Raw genomic sequence first — 24,334 nt, forward strand, 5'->3', positions numbered from 1 at the left:
ATTTGTGTATTCCGTGTCCGATCAATTCTGTCAAGATGGTAGTCATGTTGAATAGTATCTTTTTACTCCGCCAGAGTTCGTTTTGTGAAATACGAGCTGTCAAATCAGAATGATTAACATTGCGCGAGGTGAACAGTGGTTCACAGAATTATTTTCTGGTTAGAATTAAATGAAAAAATAATTGAAATGCACTGCTGCAATATGGATAAAATGTAATGAACGTAAGTCGAAGATTATGGAATAATAGTGAACGTATGTGTCTGATGAATTGCACGACGCGAAAGGAGTAGGTTAGTGAGTCTCTTCCATTTTTGAGTGACATACCAGTTGTAATTTAATACTAATTGTCGGAGTCCATATTTTACTGTATGTTTCCATTAACAAAACACTTTAATTATATTCAATTTCAGACATTTTGATGAAATCTTAAAGAAAACACCTGTTCGTGTTCGTATGTTTCACTAAAAACTACAGAAAGATAAACTGTTATGTGTGGAAAGAAAAAAAAACAAAACATCATACCCTTTTTAACTTTCTTGTCGATCTCTTCTCGACTGCTGTCCTTGTTTGTTTTTTCTCGTTCCTTCTTCTCCTTCTCGGCTTTCTCTCGTTCCTTCTTCTCGAGCTTCTCCCTTTCGATCCGCTCCTTTTCCAATCTCTTCGCCTCCTTCTTCAGATCCTTCTCGCTCTTCTTCGGATGCTTCGTGTCGTCCACCTTCTCCGAGAGTATGAAGGTCTCCGTGTGAACCTTATCCATCATCGGAGAAGTGTCTGGTTTCGGCTTCATTGATACCAAATTCCCTTCCACAAACTGATTAATCGATTGACGTAAATCACTGATAAACTGCTGCAGTCCGTGCAACGGTATCTAGGACACTAGTCACTTGGAGTATTGTTTTTTTATCACTTATTACTACTTCTTATGTTATTATTAATAATTCAAGAACACTGTAAATACAGAAATTAATAATCTGGAAACACCTTATTCTTTAACGACCTGAGAAAATGTGTCAAGGCGCGTTTGATTGCGTTAGTATTTCAACAATATACGAAAGCTCAATATTAATGACTTGTATAGATTTCTAGTAAGTTATTATAGGCTAAAGTACAGGTTAGGTACTTTTTGGGCTAGTTAAAAATCTAAAGCATGACGGAAAACAACTGCTGTTGGTTTGCTAGCATTCCTAAGCGACCAACAAATGTTTAGTCAAATACTCACTTAACCTCACATACGAGTATAAATATCTTTGTATTTATTATATGAGCTGTTTGTTTCACAAATAAATAATCCTCTTTTCCGTTATTTCAATATATCTAATTTCTTAAGTCCTTATAGCTTGCCGGATAGTATATTTGCCACATGTCTATGAATTACAATAATATGGAACAATTATTGTAATTAATAATAATAAAGGGTTACAATTGTGATCTAAAAAAGAGCTTATTTCAGATTTTAATAAAATAAACCAATACAAATCTAAGTTCGGCCATCAAAACTTTTGTAATCACACAACTCCAAATTGAGTTTGAGAACTTTTAGGCAGCGTGAGAGCCTCCATTAAGTCGAACATGCCTAACCCATTATTCCCTTCACAACCATTCATACATTTTTGATAATTTGGACTCGGATCCGGACCCTGTGGGATACCAACCAAAGAAACACCAACAATGTTCCCTTAATGCTGACCTCAAAACCTGACCAAAATAAAAAAAAAACACTTGGACAAAAAATAATACCGAGCCTTTGCTTTCGTATAATCAATCACGTCTCGAAAAAAAAACACACACCCATAGGAACGGCGGTCACGCTTTTTAAAATGTTAAATCTTTTTTATCTTTTTATTTATTTGTAATCTTTCCACTCTGATTGGTGGGAAGTTGGAATTAATTCAGGGAGCGGGAGACCAAAGCAGCGGATGACTCATGGCGGAATCAACGCTGTGGAAAAAAAAGATCATAAAAACCAACTCGTAGAGCGACCAAAGACCAAACGGCGTGCCAAACAACGACCAAGAAAACTTTCACCGGACATTGGATTACAGCCACAATGGATTAATGTTTTTTTTTTCACTTGTTTCGTGATGCAACGCTTTGGATATGCAAAAAGGCTTTATGTAATGGATAGTTTGGAAAGGAGACTAGCGTATGGCAATAAACATTAACATAAATATTGGTATACAGAACAACATAACTATAAAAAAATATTGTGAATTTATAAATTAAATCAAAATGCATATTATGTTGAAGTCAATGGCACAGGTTAATTATGAGAAAAGGACGATCATTTTACATATTGTGGTATTGAATTTTAACAATAAACAGAAAATCTGAGCTCTGCATCTTCGAACGATGAGCTCTGGCGTCATGAAATTTGCACAGCGCTTTCTTTGTCATTTCGAGAACGAACTAAGATCTGAAATATCCATTACAAATGTTTTGCTATAAAATTTCGAAAAGAAAGTGTTGATATTTCTGGCTAAGTCACATAGTGAAGCTAGCCGGCTGGCACCGATATAAAAGGAAAACTGTATCGGTCTCCAAGAACATGTTTGTAAAATAGTAGAAAATGCAAATCATCTGACGTCATCTCGTATAATAAGCTGACTTGCTGAAAACGCAATTTTTTGTTGACACATATTCGCCGGTCATTAGAACAGTAAATAAATATAAATAAAATTAGACATTATAACACTTCGCGATATGATTAAAATAAATTGTAATAGTGGCCAAGTCCAACCATACGAAACACTTGAACATAGCCAACTCACCGATGATAAAAAAATCCGTAAAAAACTACACTAAAAACTTTATTCTAGATAGAATCACAGGCGATTTTATGAATACATACGGGTTTTTTAATTGGTATTCATACACAGATAACACCCGTGCGCTTAATGAAGATTTTTTTTAGAAAATTTGTAAAAAAAATTGATAGGGAGGGGTCCAGCAGAGGATCCGAGAATATTAATTAGTTGTACCGGGAGCGCGGAAAGAGCGAGGTCGTGGCGGCGCGCTTGTGGCGAGGCGACTGAAGACGCCGAAAGCGCGGAATGCCGCCGGACACAGAAATAACCTCGCGAGAGCCGTAGATAAAAGTGACGCGATGGGGGGAACGGGTACCGTCGGTTGCCGAACTGATTAAAACCAGCAAATTGTTGGGCGTATCAGAAAACTTTTTAGTAACAAGAAAAAAATAAAACGCACTTCCCACATTTACTGTTCAAATACATGTGCACTACGTTCCAAAGTGGAAGATACTATAATAGAATAGCTCTGAGAGACCACTATTGATGTCATTTCTCCATCAATATAGTATATCAATCTTCCATTGCCCCTTTTTTTTATTAATTTTATATGTATTAATTATATTTATTAATTTTCGGGAAATCAACAGTTTACATTCATTTCAGTTTGTATATAAGTATTATATGGCCAAAATAAAACTAATTATAGATTTTCTCTATGTGACTTTACCTATACTGAAACAGCATAATAAGGAAAAAGTAAATTAAATTTGTAAGAAAGGAATATGAAATCAAAAATTTATAAAACAAAACATAAACATAAAAGATTATATAAAACGAAAAATTACAAAACAAAACATTTATAGCCATGGAGAGAGGTTGTAGATATAAATCAAATCATAATAGAAATATAAACAATAGAGACATAACATTATTCACAAACCATTAGAGAAATATTATTTTATGGACATCTTGTATTTGGTGAGTTCGCAATTGAAAATATCCACCTTGGATAATACGCTATTACGCTCTTCCCCTTTCCGTCATCATTTCAGTGAGCGTGCTAATATTCCCCAAATAGATAGCCATTAGGCAGCATTCAAAATCGAAACGTTGTGTCAAATGACATAAGTATTAATTTAGTGACTAGATCTGAATATTTGGGTGTTTCATATTCTTCCTTTTCCCTTCTCCACCGTTCTTCACTTCATTTAACCTTCATGTCTCCACTTCCGGGGCAGTGTAGACTTACAAGGGGATGCATAAATTATTGATAGTTATAGCAGGTAGTAAAGTTAATATAGTAGCTCGTAATTGAAATGACGCTGCGAGCCTAAAATAGTCGCTACGACCAGGAAATTTCAAACAGAAATAACTGTGCAAATTTAATAACGCATGTTTTTGCTGCTCCAACGTACCTACAGATTTACTGCTCTATAGCTAGAATATTGACGTGAACGTAGAAGGTGAAAATTGAAGAAATGAATTGCCTTTGAAAACAAAAATAAAGTCAGCCGAGGAAAGTAAGAGTAGTGCATTGGTCTCACAGTTATTAAATCGAGCTTAAAAATACGGTAAAAAAACACACTATGAAATCAGGAAATAAAATCTTAATGTCATACAAAACCACATTAATTAAAATACAATATCTAGAATACTACAATGTCAATTAACGAAGCTATAACCAACGGTTTGGCACTACTAAAGAATGTTATTATTTTATATTATTAATACGAATTGGCTACTTATCATTGAAAATAATGTAAATTAATTCATAGTTACTGCGTTCTCAAGAATGTAATTAAATGCCATCAGTTGGATTAATTTAGAACACAGTCAAAACAGTTATAAATTTATTGGCTTATTTGGTTTTCGACGTGTGGCGTGATTTATTGAATTTATTTTTATAAGGAATTTGTTTATTGGGGCTTCTTCCAGATGACGCGTCATCGCATACAGTGGAAAGACAAGGTCAAGACAGATTGTTTTATGGTTAAAAGGATGCACGTATTATTTGCTTTCTGGATAATAAGAAAGTAAAATGATTTTGAAAAGGAGAATAAGTGCTACAAATGAACTTTTACTCTCGTGATTTGTGAACTCAGTCTTGGCACGGAGCCAAATGGCGCCTAGAGTGACATGCATTTTGGCGCCTTTTGATATCTTGGTACCATAGTATTATTAACACCTATATGCATTACTTTTAACATTGATAACTGTTTGGTAATGTTTGAAAATACACTTTCGAATACATTTTCTAAGTCAGTAGTTCTAGTAATAATTATATAATAAATATATTTGTACAGCGCCCTTGAGGTGATTTTTCACGAAAACGGCGCTATATAAATTAGCCAAATATTATTATTTCTTCAATAGGTACAAGTCTAGATGAAGTATTTGTGTGGTACTGTTCTATTCGATAAAATGTTTTCAATTTCGCCCTAGTGAAAGACCGCCATTCGGAATAGAAATGATGCTTGAAATGGCTTTAGCCGTGTTTGACGACCACATATGAATAGCCAGGTACTTCTCAATCTACCTTTTTCCCATATCCTTCCATTCGTCACTCCCGTCAGTCCAATACACTCGAGATGGGGATGCAATAGTCCCACTTGCTCCGTACAGTTGGAAGCAGTTGGGACAGTGCGGTATTCACATAAAAAAATTTAATTAAAAAGTAAAAATTCGAAAGAGATTCTTTAATCGGTAAGACACACGTATAATAAAAGACGAGCAGAGATCAGGAGAATTAATGTGTGGGACAAATAGTTGAAAAAAGATGTTGGGGATGTTCCAGGAAGATATAGAAAGTGTCCGAATTAGATACGAAGGTGTGTGATAGGTGATAGCAAGGAGTGTGTGTCCGTACAGTGTTATTCTGTCTAAGCCTGCTGTGTAACGAAGACACGATTAGTTAGTTAGATATTTCTCCATTAATTGCCCGACTAGCTGTTTTATAAAAAGGCAGGGCCCGGAACATCCAGACTACAAACCAAAATTCTTTTTTACACCAAATACCCACTCGTAGATATATTTTATTATATAATTATCCCATCCCGTTCCGCCGGCTGCATTGTTGGCATTGATAGACGGAAAGGAGCACAGGAACAGAAAGGATGGATAAAGAACGAACAAAAATGGTTCAGACTGAGAACTAACTGAAAGCAATCTTTCAACATACATAATATCGGGTACGGGACGGTTCATATTAGCCTTGCTCAATAAATATACCGACAGACTAATCTAATTTATTTTCAGGTGGCAATTCAAAAATAAAATTACACACCGACCCGTAAGGGTGTCCCTTAGGCATATGTAAAGAGAGGTTCCATGATAACTCAACACAGTGACAATTCAACAGACTTTTAAAAAGTGATATAAAGTCATTAGAAATGACGAAAAAAAAATTAAACCTAACCTAACCTACTAAACCCAGTTAATAAAAGTTTTTTTTCATCACTTTCCATGACTTTATATAACTTTTTAAAGATGTGATGAATTATCATTTTGATGAGTTATCCGGTCACCGTAAAGACAACGGCTACATACTAATATGCTGCAGACACATTAGTCTAGGGACATTTATATTTGTATGTAAATTTAATTTACACTAACCACAAGAATGTACATTAAATGTCCTGTTTGTGTCTCAAATAAAATAATATTTAGTGGTGGTAACGGTTTTCGTGATCTTATGCATGTGCGTGGACTATATATCTATCCAGTATTGTAATTTTCAGTCAGAGCGTTATGATTTCTGATAAACAGCTTCGATGGACCTTGCAAACGAGTCCTAATATAATAAATATGATTTAAGATTTTCACGGCCAAAAGTATTTTTGTTATTTGTTATTGGGGTGTTTTGCCGTGTTGCGCTAACTCCTTGTTTAGCCAACGTTTCGGACAGCATTGCAGTGTCCATCATCAGGGCAGATGTGTAATAGGTATGTGCCTAATATAATAGTTTCATAAATATTCGGTTCCATGATAACTCCTCAAAATGACAACTCAACACACATTTAAAAGGTGATATAATTTTAAAGGTGATAGTTACATATGTAAACTATTTAACCTAGTTTTTGTTTCTTCACTTTCCATAACTTTATAACACTTTTTATATGTGTGTTGAATTGTCATTTTGATGAGTTATCCGGTCACCGATAATAACTTTATAAGTTTATTGAATTTTATGCTATATTTTTAAAATCTTTTATTATTTATGTAATACTGATGTTTTTTTTATTTGATTTATAATCGTTATGTAAAAGCCCAGTAGGACGTTAATAAATAAACAAATATCCATACATTACCGAAAGTAGAAGGATATAGGAAAGAAACAAATGTTACTCTTAAATTAGTGGGGATTGGGAAGATGAGAAAGAGGAAATTAGGTAAGTACCTGGCTAGTCATTCCGATTTGGTCACGAAACACGGTTAGAAATGTTTCAGATGCTTTAATGAAATACTGCGAGTAGAATACATCTTGGCCTTTGAAATAATCGAGTATTTTTTAGATAAGTCTTTTTATAAGCCCAGAAAAAAATAATGTAAAGGCCTATGAAAACTGCTTTAAAGTTCAAAATGTCCTACTTACGAACCCATTTTCGGTTATGATTTTATTGTATAATGTGGCATTTTAAGTTATTTATACAATGATCGAAAAAAAATTAAATATTTATGCCTGAACATCCACAAAATAAAATAAAAGGCACTTTTTGGCCATGTTTTTTCCTTGCATAAATCAAAACAGGCGGATGGTGTTAAGCGGGAATTTAAACCTTATCGCCATCTACGTAAGGGTTGTTATTGATAGCGGCTCAATTTAAAATATTACACGACGTAGTGCATCGCCTTAACAGTGTGACAATAAAAGTGTCTAAGCGCAAAGGCACACCAACTGTCTGTAGGCAGTGAAACTATTGCATCCTCAATATAAAGGAAAGTTGTGAGGAGAAGGAGATGAAGATACCTAAAGCCTACAGTTTTTTGGCAACGATAGACTGAGAAAATTACAAAATTAGTAATTTTTAATTTTTCGCCTCACAGTTAGCAGAAGTAGCGTATCATACTATACCATAAAATCCATTTTATCAGTCTGAATGTTGCTCCTATCAGCGGAGTCTTATCAGAGTCTCTTGATAACGAAGTGTATCACAGATTATTAGATTGCGGTAATTGAAAACTTACACTCGAGAAAGACAGAAAGTCAAGAATATACACTGATAATGGCAGTTATTTATTTTAATAAAAACTAGCTGACGTTAACCTGGCATTGCTCGGGATTATGAATAATTTGGAAGAAAGTTTTGAGGTTATGAATACTAGTGTACCAGAAGGGTGCATTTTTACGATGGAAATTATTATTTTAAAAAATTGAAAAGTTTACTGCGATGTCTTCCTCGAGCGTCAGCGACATCTTCTACAACTCTCTATACATTCTCCTTATATCCCTTTCTTCGTTCATCACATAAGCCACAGTTTACCACATTTAAGTATTTGATTCATTGGACGTCTCCGACTTTTTATATCATCACTAATGTATACCATATTGTTAGTTTTAAAAAACTGCATTATATCGACTAATGCGTAAGTCTTCCTCGGGCGTCTCTGACTTCTTCTATCAATGAAAACACTCCTGGCACTAATAGGAACAAAATTTTCAGCAAAATTGGTACAGTAGTTTTTTTGGTTCCATGATAACTCAACACAGTGACAATTCAACACACTTTTAAAAAGTGATGTAAAGTCATTAGAAACGATGATTTTTTTTAACCTAACCTAACCTACTTAACCCAGTTAATAAAGTTTTTGTTTCATCACTTTCCATGACTTTATATAACTTTTTAAAGTTGTGATGAATTATTTTACGTTTAAGGTTTTTTTTTAGTATATAGGACACATACGGTGAAGTATGAAAAATAAACAAAATGATAATTCATAACATCTTTGAAAAGTTACATAAAGTCATGGAAAGTGATGAAACAAAAACTTTATTAACTGGGTTAAGTAGGTTAGGTTAGGTTAGGTTTAACTTTTTAAAAGTGTGTTGAATTGTCACTGTGTTGTGTTATCATGGAACCGACACATATACAAGGACATTACCTTTTATTTACGCAGATGCCGTAAGGTACTTACCTATATAAGAATTAACATTTCTTATGATTATAATTAGTCATATATTTTGGTTCCTATTAATTTATTATTACGAGAATAATTGTTGGTAAGATAAGAAAATTTATCTTAACAAGTGTTTTGATTGAACATTATGCAAACAGATAACTGCGGCGGATACTCTCAGTATCACCCTATTGAAAGTGTAACATTCAGATTCGAGGCGTTAACATGAAACAGACTGGAATACCATAATTTCCTCTTCTCTATCCCCTCTCCCTCCCCACCCAGACACACTCCAGAAAAAACAACGAAACTTTATACAAACCCCGCGGATTGAATTTACCTACGGAAATTTCTATTATTTATCTCTTCATATAAAGGCGAATGTTTGCGTGTTTGTGGCGTGAGGGCGGCGTGAATTTGATTTTTATACAAATCTACTGTTTTATTGCGAGCTTGATGAAATTTTACAAATTTTGCCTTCGAAACAAGAGGAAGGTCACTGTCTAGATGAGATTCAAAAAATTACACATTTTCCTAAAAAAGCAAAATTTTGATACTTCTTGATGTCTTTTTGAACATTTGACGTTTAAAATAGGAGGAAAATTACTTTAAAAACATCTGCTTGAAGCCGGAAAACGTCGGGAACTTTATACTATGTTTATTATAAAACACAATTACTTTTCGCACTGTTTATATTTCAATTTAGTATTTTATATTAAATTATATTATATTGTAAAATCGGGGCCATAACTAGTGCAAATTATCCAGTGAGTCCTACATCACCATATGTTAGAAAATACATAATGTATATAAATAAAAATGAAAATGTTCGTTTGTTCAAAATCTTAAATCTCCGAAAATTCTTCACCGATTGCTTTGAAATTTTGACACAAAGTTGCATTCGAATACGCGTGTGTTTGTATATACCTACATTATATAGATGTCACCTGTGACAGGTAAAAATATATATTTTTTTAAAGCGAAATCTGTTGGACGTAAAAGCAACACGCGCTATTGTTTCTCTATCCGCACAGACAGACTGAGCCACAACAACGCATGGCGGAGTACAGCTAGTTAAAAAATAAAAACACAGGAAGGTACCCTATTTTAAGAGTTTCCTAAGGAGAGAAGTGAAATCTGAATGCAAGAAGAATGCAAAATATAGATTATACACCAACTGAAACAAATACTGTAATAACTTAAGTTTCGACATTTGGAGTGATGTGAGAATAACATTGTGGTAATTCTATCCTCCGCCGTTTCCTTTCCAAAGTTCTCTGACTTTCGCCGTTCAGATCAAATGTTAGATAAGTAATTCCATTGTATTGAATTACGCGAATTCGTTTTGAATTCTGTGTTATCAACCTATCACCTCCCACCATATTTAGTCGGACCTTTCTACAATCAACTGCTAAACTCTTACATACAATTGTACTGGTTAGCGATGGACTTGCAGTTATCCCAAATGTATTAAAAAAGTTTTTTTAAATATATTTTAACAGAAAGCAGTCACTTTGTGGCTAGACATATTAATGAAATAAAACAATAACTTTGTTTATAACTATCAAATTTGTTACACATTAAACTGTTTTAATTTATACCCTGATGATGCTTGGGGTAACCGAAACCGGTTGATCTTAACAAATTTTGTGGTTATGAACAAAGTTAAATTGAATTATACAGTTTTTCATACGCGTTTGTTTATTCGAATACTAGATTTTTCTCTATATTCAATAAACGTAGTATCCACGCATTATATGTATAAACCTTCCGGAAGAAATTCTCTAACTGATGTCTTAACAAACTTAACAAATTTTGTGGTTATGAACAAAGTTAAATTGCACTATACAGTTTTTCATACGCGTTTGTTCATTAGAATACTAGATTTTTCTATGCATTCAATTAATGTAATATCCACATATTATATATATAAACCTTCCGGAAGAAATTCTCTAACTGATGTCTTAACAAACATAACAAATTTTGTAGTTATGAACAAAGTTACATTGCATTATACAGTTTTTCAGACGCGTTTGTTTATTCGAATTCTAGATTTTTCTCTACATTCAATAAATGTAATATCCACGTATTATTTTTACAAATCTTCCGGAAGAAATTCTCTAAATGATAGTGAAGACCCTATCAAACGCTGTTGCATAGTTTAGAAGAACTAAGCACACAAACAGACAAACGCAGATAGTGACTTTATATACTATTTAGAGATTACAGACAAAAGTGGAGCTCCCACAATCGTTTTTTTTTTAAACTTTAAGATTATTTAAATAATTTAAATCTCTGGGATTTCCATTTATTCAAATCAAATACATGACAACTTAGAATCTGCATAATGGGGATGACACCTTATAATTCCCAATGGGGATGTATGGTAAGCGATATGCTGAAATGTGCTCTCCAAAGCTGAATTCAATAATTTATTATAATTCCTATTTGAAGGACAAAGAAGCCGAAAATCCAACTGACTTGATGTTATACGAAATCACGTTTAAAACAGGTGATTGATAAATGATTGCGATAAAATTTATGGATTTAGATATTAAAAAACAGATTTTGTCAAAACATCTGCAGGATGAAAACAGCTCTAACTATAGTCAACCTCCGATAGGAGGGTGCACCAGAAAAAGAAAAATCAGAAATAAATTGGTGGCCAACATAGCAGCAAAACGCAGAGAGGCAAGAGATAGTACAGGAAAAAGGGGGTGTGATAAATGACAAAATTGGTGCATTCATGAAACTTTGGTCATACATCTTGGCGTTATAAATGAAGATGTATGTAGTCCGCTCAAAATAAAGTGATGGAACTCTGTTGAGGGAGGGTGAAGTGGTGATTTCAAAAATACATGTTTACAAACTTGGTCAAGTAAGACATCGTTTATTATGTTTTCATTAGTGCTGAATCGAATATGACCTCTCCCATGTCGATAGTATCAATATTTGGTGAGACGAGACAGGTTTTAGTTAAGAAACAAGAAAATGCGCATTTTCGCCAAAGCTTGTACATGTTTTTATCAATTTATTTTGCTTTCTATTTCGTTACTTCCACCAATATCAGATAAATAGAAGTCGGAATTTTTTTCCAGTGCAGAAATTCGGGAACAAACTACCATAACACGTACTTAGCATTGGAAAGGCGTTGGAAAGACAAAGAAGAGCGATATTCGTTAGCGATATGCTGTCAAGGCGTTTTCACTTTTGCAGTAGGTACGAACGTCAAAAGGTCAAATTATTTTATTACTATTCAACGCATTCTGCACTTCGCTGTACACGTCAGAACTGAGGGTAGATTACACTGCATCCCAATGGCAAAAGCTAAAAGTCGCTTACAATAATGCTTATGGCCAACTATTCCGCCTATCGAGATACTGCAGCGCTACGGAAATATTCCTGGAGGGACGAGTGCAAATATCCTCCATAAACAGTTGCTTGCACACATTTTTCACTTCTATCCCGCATTGCGTATTTGTATATTTTTATTATTATTATTATTTGTCTGTTATTTTAAAATATGGAATGTATTGCATTCCCCTGCGTACATTATGGAATAAACTCTTATTATTATTATTATTACGTAGAATACCAATGGAGGGTTATAACGTGGATTCTTCAGTGAATATTTTGTATCAATTAATTAATAAAGATTATTGCTGGGCAATTTCAGTTATGTACAAAAAAATAACAAAAAAACTGTACAATAGTAATATAATATAATAGTTTATACATAATTTATGCTACTAAGAAAATGCCCAAATAACACAATTATTCAAACAAAAAATATTTTATTACGTGTGACTAGTAAAATTATTCCTATTTACATCATATTAATTATTTTCTGTTCCCCTCTAACTAGTGCGCATAGGAATGTGCGTGCTCACTCGCACCTCGCACCCGCAGGTACTATTGCAGGTAAAATAGTACCAAAATTCACAAAATAAATGACAAAAATCATGAATTCATGAAACCACTCATACATTCTTCCCGGAAGTAGAAAACCTTTAGGGGGGTTAACCTTTGTTATTTTCAAATTTATTTACTAAAAACTTGGCTTATCTCACCAATTATTGATGTTATCGACTTGGGAGTGGTCTCATTCGATTCAGCACTAATTGACGATACCTCACTCGATCTAGTACGTAAATATGTATATTTTTAATCCCCCCTCAACTCCTAGAGGGGTGTTCCACCACTAAATTTTGAGCGAACTCTGGAGCGGACTTCATTTCGACTGCCACGAAGAATTTATCAGCAAAGTTTCATGAATGCAAGAATTTTGGAACTATTACCAGTTCTAAGATGAGATTGCGTCATTCGAATCGGATTACAATATCGCTATTGAGATTTAAAATCGATTAATTACGGTATACGCCGTCCGCCGTGTAGACAATAAAATAACTAACATAAAATGACTCAAGGACAAAATGAACAGACTAACACACACACATGCAAAGGTACAACATGGTGTTTAATTTATTCCAAAACACACACAGGTATGATGTAGGTATACACTTATACACTACTGACACACTGAAGGAGGCATTTTAATTTGTACGGGTGACGTAAGGCTGTATAAATAGTGGCCATACTCATGTATGAAAGGTGATAGCCGTGTTTAACTTGCTATTTGAGCACGTTCGATATCTTTGTCGGTTCAACGTTTCAAATATAACAGATTTAGATTTGTAACTGGTCAAGAAATGTTGAGAAGGGAGTTGAGTTACCTTTCATGCAAATTCGGAGTGGCTTCACTTTTGGACAATTTCAAAATGTACGCTTACCTGTAACAGAAAGAAAAAAAACAATAATTAGTTATCAAAATTGGCAGTAGTAAAGTTATAAGTAGTTATCAGAAAAAAATATTTATAAATACTGATTTTGGTTGTGATTCTGTAACTTCAGTGCAATGAACTCCATAACCAAGTTCTAGAGTTCAAATCCAATGCTGAATTAAAATGTCATTTTCAGAATTGGAATTGACTGAGGGAACAATTTAGATAGACGATAAAGAAGGTACCAAAATTATTTATTTCAATTAGTTAATAATTCTATATTTGAAATGAGTTTGTTTGTTTAATTTTTGAGAGATCGTAATTTTTCAAATTTACTAACGGTGTTCATTTGAAAGGTAAATTTTTGATCGTCTCTAAAATTGACGATGTTTGTTTTTGAAAAGCAATGATACAATTATAATATCCCGTGATTTTTCACGGGTCTGCGTTATTATTAAATTGTTTATATTTCTATTATATCTTTAACCTCTCTCCATGGCTATAAATTTATTGATAAATGTTTTGTTTTGTAATTTTTCGTTTTATATAATCTTTTGTTTTGTATAAATTTTTGAATTCATATTCCTTTCTTACAAATTTAATTTACTTATGCCTATGCTGTCTCAGTATAGATAAAGTCACAAGTAGGAAATTCATAATTGGTTTTATTTTGGCAACATAATACTTATAAACTGTCGATTTAACGAAAATTAATAAATAAATAAATTTGTTTACATTTTTTGTATAAATTGACAAAGTTTCTATATCACTGTAAGGCGCCATTGGGGTGATTTTCTACAGAAAACAGTGCTATAAAAATGATCCAAATAAGATCATTACTATGGTTATGGTTGACTAGTAAACATACAATTTCCCCACAGGAGTAGGCAGGGAGGGTGGAATACCCACAACCATAACATGGCACATCTAATCCTTGCTTCAGTCACATGTATTTATACTCTTGGTTATTCCACCTTTTGACACGATTCGACACAAGTATTCGATTAACATAACTAGATCGTGCAGTATTCTGGGAGAACCCCGACTTCTCCTGATTCCTATTCCATTCTCGTTCCATCACTGTTCGCTCTCGATGTAAAAACCATCTGCACAACCCGTTTTTATCTCGATCATTAGTCATTAAATCGAATTCTCATTCTTATCCCATATCCTTATTTGTAATTCTGTCAAATGTGGGTTTACCAGGCATACGCCAATGGGCAGTATAGGCACTAGTACTAGTGGTACTGTGAACAGTAAGTTGTAGACCTCAAGTCCAAACAATTATGTTTTGAAACCAAAATTTCCCCCGAAATCACAAGATTTGTAAGTGGGTACTTAAATACCTACCTGCTTAATTATAAGTATTCCACATTTGAATTTTTTTTAGTTGTTAAAAAACATTTAAAAATAGATGTATTGTAGTAAAACAAAACTGTTCTTTATGGGTTGATTTTTTTAAATAAGAACAATGAGAAAAGTCTACCAGACCGTGATGGCGTAAAAGATATTGAGGAATAAACAATAAAAGTAGGTAAGTACTGTGTAGAACCTGCGGTATTCACAAACCAATTTAATAAAAGTGAACGGTGACAGTCCAATTTTTGGTTGATTGCACAATACACAATATTTCATTTTATCTCACACCGCGAATACAATAATAATACCAAAGCCGCATACAAACGATGATAAGAAACAAGGCCGATTAACAGGGTTGTCATAAATGCAACTGAAAGGAATACGAGAAAGTTTTTAACTAGGAATTGTAGTAAAAAAATATATATAAGACTTTAAATCATGTACCAAGATTAGCAAATACTGATTCTGACATATTAAAATTAATATTAAATAACCAAAATGTCTAAACCTTCTATGATTGATTGGAAGAGTTCTTTCTGGGTATCGATTCTCCAATCCAGGCCGCTCGCAATTGCCGTCGAAAGTACATACATTCGTCGACGTTCTTATTCTCGAGTCTCGTCGAATGTACATACTTACATACGCCAAACGTCAAAAGTCATTCCACTCGAACAACGAGTGGGTCGAACCACAGTGGAATGACTTCGTCGAGAATCGAGGCCCTGACGTCATGCCAATAGTTACGACAGTAAAAGTGACAGTTCATACAAATCATTTGTTGCAACACACGGAGGGTGCTTCAAATTGTGTTTTCGTGGTGTTACAAATTAGATTAATTAATTAATAAGTAAGATTTAAAGCAGATGATTTTTTTCAATGTACTACAAATTCTCCAAACCCTGACTTCTGGAAAAGCTGTGACGGTTACATAAATGCGGGACCTGTGGCAACCTTTTCAGATATCAATTTTATGAAATAAACTTTTATCGCTCAAGAAAACAAACACAAAAGCTTAATAACTTCATTGTGTTCAGTAAAACAACTGAGATTGGTTCAATTTTTAATAAACTCTTTCATTGTTTGTGAGGCTTCGAATAACTTTATGATTATATTTTTAAAAAAATCAGGTTATATGGTTGGCAAATGTGTATGTGTGCAAGCGAGATGGAATGCTTGCAAGATCTTATAAAAGGCGATGCACTTTAGTTGTGTGCCCTCTTTTGTTACAAGCAGCTCCCCAATAAATATCAGTACAAAATCACATATCATTATTGTGTACGATCTTCACCCGCTACAATAATACTCAGCCTCTACACTTCATTGGCACCAGCTACATTTGGCGTACATTACATTAAGTAACAAGATATATCAAAAATTTAGATGGGTGGGTGCGGGGAAGTATATTTATATTGAAAAAGTACTGTATTTTAAGGTCGATAATGAATGACTACCAAATTTTAGATCAGTTTTGAGCAAAGATAATAATCATAATGGATCATAATGGAATAAGGATAATGGATATTTTAGAAGGATGTTCAAAGTTTCGTCTTTGGAGCCATACGGGAAAATGGTATCTGGCGGAAGAGGTAAAAAGGCGTCGTTGGAAAAATTTAAAAATTGGAACCCCTCCGCTAGGCAGGGACATGTAGCAAGGATGGAAGATCGCCGACCAAAAAAAGAGGCTTCTTTAAAATAAGTCTGCAAGACAGTGTAGGCAGGCCCAAACCGGTAGGCTGGATGTGACAAACACCGCTTCCTTAATAGTCCAGTCAGCCTGTGTTTTTATATGTAACTAAATAGTATAAAGCTAATTTTTTCCCCATCGACTACTACCATTTAGACAAGTGTTTAGAAAAAAGTCCCCGCCCCTACCCCCCTTGCTTCCCCCCCTGTGCCCCCCCAAACATGAAAAGTGTAAGGGTTTCGTAAATCGCGTCTATCTCAATTATTAAACAACATATCGGATTGAAATTTTTTTTATTCTCTTTGTTGTAACATTTTCTACAAAAAAAGTTCAGTTAACTTTCGTCGTAACTTTTACCGTTTGTTTGTAATTCGTATGATAAGGTAAAAATTTGTATATTTTTTGGCACATAATTTTATATTTTGTCACAGAACTTTTCAGGCCGACATTTTATGAAAAAATATTTCCTACAAAAGTTGTAGCCCCTATTATTACCTTTAAAATGATATAAAATAGTACTTACTTTGTTGGAGATCCAACGAGATTATCATGGCGGGTTCGGTCGAGGTGGGGCCGGCCGGCGCGGCGTTGCAATGCAGATATTGTTGTATAGTGATAGTGTTTTTTATCTTCAAGGTACACTATTGCATTTTCCATAAATAAAACTAATCGAGTCTCGGTGAAACCTAAATTCCCCACTTTTTAAATTTGTTTCAAATAATAATAAGTCCTTGTATACAGCGAAAATAGGTATTTTAAATAGTTTTTGGTTTGAAAATGCATGTAATATTTTTTAAAGATGTTATTTTAGAACAAAATAATTGCGGTATCTTAATTTGATCATATCCTAAACTTCCATGAGAGGTTCTTCATTTTCCTCGACTTCAACCAAAGTTACATTGCTGCATGATCCACCACAGTTCCCGCACATTTCTGTGCAATCAAGTGATGCTTTAAAGCAGCTACAATTATTTTTGCAAGCCTTTTTGCAGTTGCAGGAAACTAAGTTTATAACTTCTTCAGGTGCCGGTGGTTTTTTTGAGTGCACTGGGTACAGCATGTTGTCTGTTAAAATCCATCCCCAGTCCGTAGCGCTGATTTCCTTATCTCCAATCCATTTTTGAATCTGATAGTATGTTCGATAGGCGTGTTGTTCAGCAGCATCAGATGTTGGAGGGAGGGACGCCATTTTAAATTTGGATTTTAATGACATTTTTGCAACAGCTTTAAGGTACATTGAATATCTACTGTCATTCAGACTTGCAGACCTTGTGCATCCATATAGTTTCAAGACAAAAGCCTCTCCTACCTCTTTGAGAATATTTTTGTCTGCCTGTTTTTCATAAAACTCTAAAACTTTTGTGCGGAGATCATTTGATGAACTTAGCAATTTGTACGCGTTAATTTTGCCTTTGCCGAATAAATAAGATGTGGTATCACATCCTGTGATAGCATGCAAAAATAATACCACATCCTTCATATCACCAATCTCTTCACGAATCTTGCTGATGTCATACGTTGATGGTGTGCCAGAGGGTTTGTGAAAGAATAGTTGCACATTTTGACACTGTGGTAGCCCTAACAATAGAACGAAAAGATCAGTATCCTGTCCGACAACAACTACAGGCCTCCCACTTTGAATCTGGGAGACATCTATTGCTCTTCCGACCACTTTAGTATCTGCATCTTCCTCCGCCACAATGGTTGGAATGTTTGCTTCATTAAGCTTCTGAGAGAGCTGTTCAATAAGCTGGCTTTTGTTTTTTGGATTTGCCAAAAATTCATTTTGCTTCACAGAGCATTCCATATTAACGTTGAATTTCATTTCTAGAGATGTTTTTTTACTTCTCCGCATATGTTCGACCCCTTTTGTGGTGGGATAGTCAGGATACCCATCAAACACAACATGACAATCTTTCCCATACCGTTTCATTACAGTATCAACATACTTCTCTATGATGCTGCTATATGTTACTTTGTCAGGCCAAATAACACTGTGCAAAAGATACCCTCCATCTACTACATATATTTTTGGGGGCAAATTTTTAAAAACTTCGTTGCTAACTGTCCACTTTTCAAATATTTTCATAAGACTTGATTTAGTTCCCTTTCTTATCATTTTATTGTTTTCAAATAAAGACAAAGGGTATGCGCTAAGTTCATAGTTGAAGTATTGTTTGAGATTATTTGTTCCTTGAGACATACATATAACCCTATTAAACAGCTGATCAGGATTAATTGGCACTTCTTCAGATCTCACATTTATACCACTTACTACGGAGCCTATAGTTTTAACTTTATTTTTTCTTTTCAATTTAACATCTGCAAAATTATTTCCTTCGATGTCTTTCAAGCATTTCATTCCTACATCATACGCTTCATCGCAGTTTACACCCGAACTTGTCACTACTAGACCAGAGGATAAAGAAATTAAATCGTTGCTCTGTCGGAAAGGATTATGGATACGCAGCCACCCGAGAAATTTATTAATATCTTGCAAGTCCCTTTCTCTTCTACTGCATCTAAGTTCAGTGTGCTGTTCGTTAAACTGAGTCAAGCAGCCAGAGAACTTCTCGAAAGCCTCACAAATTTGTAGGGATGCAGGAGCGCAAGCAATGAACTTGGTTAGCGTCCTCTCGCTTAATCCTCGTCCATGAGTAAGGCCACCTATGGATTTTGATGATCGCATTAATGTCTGCTCTATGGTCATGTCCGTCCAGATACCGGTAAAAAATCCATCTGTACGCCGAACTGTAAAAAAACCTTTATTGACGAACCTTTCGAAGTCTTCATTTGACATCTTCGATTGTAGACTCAACATTTGTTGTAAGTATATATGTGCGGATTTGGCGTAGAGCAAATGTCCAGCAGCATGGAAATACGGTATCATTTGCTTGACTGTATTAATGTGCAAATTCCAATCGCCGATTCTCTCTGCCAGAATAAAATCTAGAGCCAAATTCACCAATTTAAACTCTTGTAGCCACAGTTTTGAAGTTCTACTAGTTTTAACCAAATCTTCATACACTTCTTCTAGTCTTGTCATTATTTCATTTGTTTTACACTCACTCATGGCGTCTTCAACAGTTGTTTGTTTGTTAATTGTTTGGATATGAATATCATTAAAGTCGTTTGTAATCATTTCTTTAAGAGATGAACATTCCTCGAATAGCAGTAACATCAAAGCTGCCTGGGTCATCATGTGAGCTCTATAAGACCTTGCGTAAGCATGTCCTGACATAAGGTGAGGAATCGTTGATTTTCCATAAACAGAGGTCCACATTTCTTCGATTCCACTACCTTCCATAAACTTTCCTAAGCAACCAAGGAAACTCATTAGAAGATGGAATCCGCCTAGTCTGACGATTACTCCAGATATTTCACTTTCTGTAGAAGAACTTGCAACAATGTCTACTGCTTTCAGGAAAAGTGGTTGGTCAAAAGTGACAATACACGGCTGGCCAGCTAACTTGCTCTCTTTAGAAGCGTAACTAAGGGCAGAATAAATAGCAGTCGGATTTCCTAGTCTATGTTTATAAAAGGCAAAGCCAGTACATAAGATGGTTCAAAGTTTTGTCTACCATCGTAACAGTTTCGCATGTATGCAGACCATCCAGGTAGTGAAACTGGCACAAAAGCAAAACTACATAACCAAAGCATGTTACGAGCTGAGACTAAGCATTGAGTGGGCATATTTTCAGAAATGTTTTCTATTGTTAAAGACTTTAAGCCACTTTTCGCCTTTTTAGTATACATTAAAACTGGGACATTGAATTTACCTTCAAAGTCGCATGTCTTAACACGTGGAACTCGGACATCACTCGACACAGCTGTTTTGGAGTTACGCACTGTATGCCTCCGAGAGCGTGAAATGTGTCTTTACCGTCAAGAGTTCTTAAGTTGATATCAATATTGTCAAATACAAATTGGAAAAAAATCCTTTCCTCAATTTGGGGCCCACCTGCTTTTAACAGCGATTGTAAGTACATTTCTGTCTCATAGTATGACGTTGAACATCCCAGAGATGAACAAATGTCTATTAAATGTTTAGAGCCATACCGTCTAGATAAGTATAATCCAAAAGCAGACTGGACAGGTGATTGAAAAGACTTAGGCCTACACAGTTTTAATATCATGTGATTTATGGTAGTCCTCTTTCGTTTTACGTCCATACTTTCGTCTGAAGTTTGCCTTCTTCTCTTCGTTAGATCGTTTAAAAACAAATCTAGAAGTTGTGGAACAACATCTTTCCCGCCTGACCTTATATTTTCAACACTGGGGTAAGTTGAGTCATCATACACTTGATTTTGAATTTCTTGTCTTATCAAAGCTGCTGCTGTAGAAACGATTCTCCTAATCTCATCATCTTTATTGCTTTTCTTTTGAGAGTACCAAGTTTCAGACAAAACCTTGCCCGCCCCATCTCTTAAACAAACGATGGAGGATTTATGTTTTATGTTTGTAATAAGAAGTCTTTCACCAAAGTGCCTAAGTAATAGAGTTTTGAAGTAGTTAATTTCATAAACCTGGTCTCTGCCTGACACACTTTTTATCAATTGCAAAAGGTCAGAAATACTATGCTGGCAATCATCGTTTTCCTCAATGAAATCACAAACTTTTATGAATGATTCTTTTAATAAATCGTCAACTGGTCTACCACGACCTGCGTACGTACTGGATGATTGAGTGGGTTGTTTCGAAAACCTAGCATAACAGTCGGAATGATAACGCCCCTCAGCAGCTACGAGGTCTACAACTCCTTCTAGCCTGGACCTAACCAAATCACCCCAATCATCATTCCTATTTTCAATATATTTAGATATAGTTTGTTTTATAGTTAAAGTATGAACTAAATGGACCGCTTTCCTATATTCTGTTGGAGTCTTTATATTTACCACCGCATCCATTCCACAAAATAAGCAATTCACTTTTAAATTAAACTTCTGAGAATTAGACCTACATTTTATAGGCGCACTGTTTGATTCAAAATCTTCAACGTTTTTGGAGCTCGCTATGTAAGCTTTTATTGAACTACTGCGGGTATACACTTTACGGCATTCTTTGTGTATACTGACTGTCGGAAGAGTTTCGAATTTACACTGTAGGCCGTCCTTCCTTTGAAGGCTAGATTCGATTAAAGTTTTAATCCCCTTAGAAGTAACTGTAACATTTTGACTTACAGATAAAGGTTCATTGCAAATAACACATGACTCGCCCTCCATTTTGGTTCACAAAAACAAACACAAACCGTAAAACACAAACCATAAAACACAATCACTGCGAAACACGGACTCTCGCGACGCGACCCTTTCTGTCTGGCGGGTTTCCGTAACTGACCTATTTATGGCCTTGACATCAGTCACTCTGCATGCAACAACTCGAAACCCCCTCCTCGAGGCCAGTACACTCTGATGTCACATCCCGACTTTCACGGTTGATATTTGGCGTTTTCTAGCCATAAAGTACACATTAAAATATATCATTTTAAAGGTAATAACAGGGGCTACAACTTTTGTAGGAAATATTTTTTCATAAAATGTCGGCCTGAAAAGTTCTGTGACAAAATATAAAATTATGTGCCAAAAAATATACAAATTTTTACCTTATCATACGAATTACAAACAAACGGTAAAAGTTACGACGAAAGTTAACTGAACTTTTTTTGTAGAAAATGTTACAACAAAGAGAATAAAAAAAATTTCAATCCGATATGTTGTTTAATAATTGAGATAGACGCGATTTACGAAACCCTTACACTTTTCATGTTTGGGGGGGCACAGGGGGGGAAGCAAGGGGGGTAGGGGCGGGGACTTTTTTCTAAACACTTGTCTAAATGGTAGTAGTCGATGGGGAAAAAATTAGCTTTATACTATTTAGTTGGTCTAAATGGTGTTCTACGACACAGGCTGACTGGACTATAAGTAGACATGTAGACAGCAGAAAGCCGAAAGGATTGGTTTCCTAAACTGCCAGGACTTTCATGATAATGATGACGAAGAAATACTACTTTTCAAATAAAAAAGGTAGATATGTTATTATGGAAATCATACATGGTAACCCTACTAAGAGGGAATTGAAAGTCAAAAGTAGAACATATTTATATTTATTTATTTATATTCAATTCAAAGCAATCAATTCGATAATCCGAAGGGTGAATATCTTAAGAAAATATGAAGTGATTTGAAATTTGTATATTATAAAATATATATATTTTCTTATTCGTAAAAAGCATTGTGTCTTGTTATAATTACAATATCACATATGAACACATCATTGTTTAATAATATTGTTAATTCTTTACAATTTAAATTAAAATACTTTCTCGAAATCCTTTGAAAATACGAACGAATTTTAAAATCATTTCAATTAACGATGGGTGAATGGAAATTCCAAGATAACAGCGTTAGTGCTACAATATGTTCAACAAAGTAAGCAAGCAAAAGCAAAACAAGCATAAATTCCATGTGTTCAAAATCAATGAACTCGAGGACGCCAATTCAATATGTTCAAAATCAGTGAAATCAAGGACACAAATTCCATGTGTTCAAAATCAGTGAATTTGCGGACACCAATTCCATGTGTTCAAAATCATTGAACTCGAGGACACAAATGCCATGTGTTCAAAATCAGTGAATTTAAGGACACAAATTTCATGTGTTCAAAATCAGTGAATTCGATGAGACCAATTCCATGTGTTCAAAATCAGTGAATTCGAGGACACCAATTCCATGTGTTCAAAATCAGTAAATTCGAGGACACAAATTCCATGTGTTCAAAATCAGTGAATTCGAGCACATCAATTTTTAATTACTCCGCTCCGAAATCAAAATACTAATAAGAACGAAACAATTCCAAATCCACACTCGCAAGTATCAACTACAAGTCTACCTATGCCAATATCTATATTTTCTACTTGTTGCCTGCAAGAATAAATATTCAACGAGTGTCCATTACTGTCGTGAATAATTGAAATCGTGTTGGAGAAATAATTAAATCTTCAGAAAATCTGAAAATTTAGAACGAACTTATTTATTGAGTAAAAAATAACTTTTTCGTTCAACTTATTGTGCCAGCCGGTTAATATGATATCACAGTCGGTCGATGTCATAGAGCTACAATTAGAGGCGCTACTGTATACTATAATATATCGTCGAAACTTGTTCCATTATTAGAACGCAATAAGCGGTGTGCGTAGGCCGGATTCAGTAGTTTTAGGTTTAGAGTTGGAGGTAAACAGCGAAACCTATTTTTTCGCTTCACGTCCTATCTAAATACAATAAATCAATGGTCGATGTCTATCCAATGATGCAAATTACAACCTAAATGACCCTTGGAAACCTTAAAGGGAGATTTTTCCTTTTAAGGTCTTCGTACATAATGATTATATTATAGTACGTATTTGTGCCAGATCTTTCTTCTTCCAAGAAGGTAATACATAAATTGGTACTACCTCCGGTAAGAAAAAATAATTTCACCATACTCAAACACGAGATAACATTTATACAGTTGTTTACTTTTGACATTGACTGCTAAATCCGCTCAAACTTAAGATGTCTAGGTCAGAGGTAAAACAGGAGCAAATAATATATAGATATAAAGATGACGAAGATGTTATATTATTAAAACTAATATTTTGTTTAAAAACTCTT

General features: G+C 34.6%; 1 protein-coding gene across 13 annotated transcripts in view; it reads right to left on the reverse strand.

The window, feature by feature from the left end:
- Unc-115a (actin binding LIM protein Uncoordinated 115a) overlaps window positions 1-24,334 on the reverse strand; it is a 262,629-nt gene that overhangs the window by 161,677 nt on the left and 76,618 nt on the right. Inside the window, exons 1-2 of one of the 13 annotated variants that reach the window (XM_089646761.1) lie at window positions 2,769-3,178; window positions 523-948 (exon numbers count right to left, since the gene is read on the reverse strand). The exons of 1 other annotated variant lie outside the window; for it this stretch is intronic. In XM_089646761.1, coding sequence (XP_089502887.1) covers window positions 523-787 — 265 coding nt within the window. In that variant the 5' untranslated portion in view covers window positions 788-948; window positions 2,769-3,178. Of the gene's footprint in view, window positions 1-522; window positions 998-2,768; window positions 3,190-24,334 lie in introns of those variants that run through there. 11 more of the 13 variants (XM_089646759.1, XM_089646753.1, XM_089646755.1 and 8 more) reach the window with 11 other exon arrangements.

This window comes from Hesperophylax consimilis, chromosome 25 (genome assembly GCF_061612785.1).
Source record: "Hesperophylax consimilis isolate HC1 chromosome 25, BYU_Hcon_1.0, whole genome shotgun sequence".
NCBI lineage: Eukaryota > Metazoa > Arthropoda > Insecta > Trichoptera > Limnephilidae > Hesperophylax > Hesperophylax consimilis.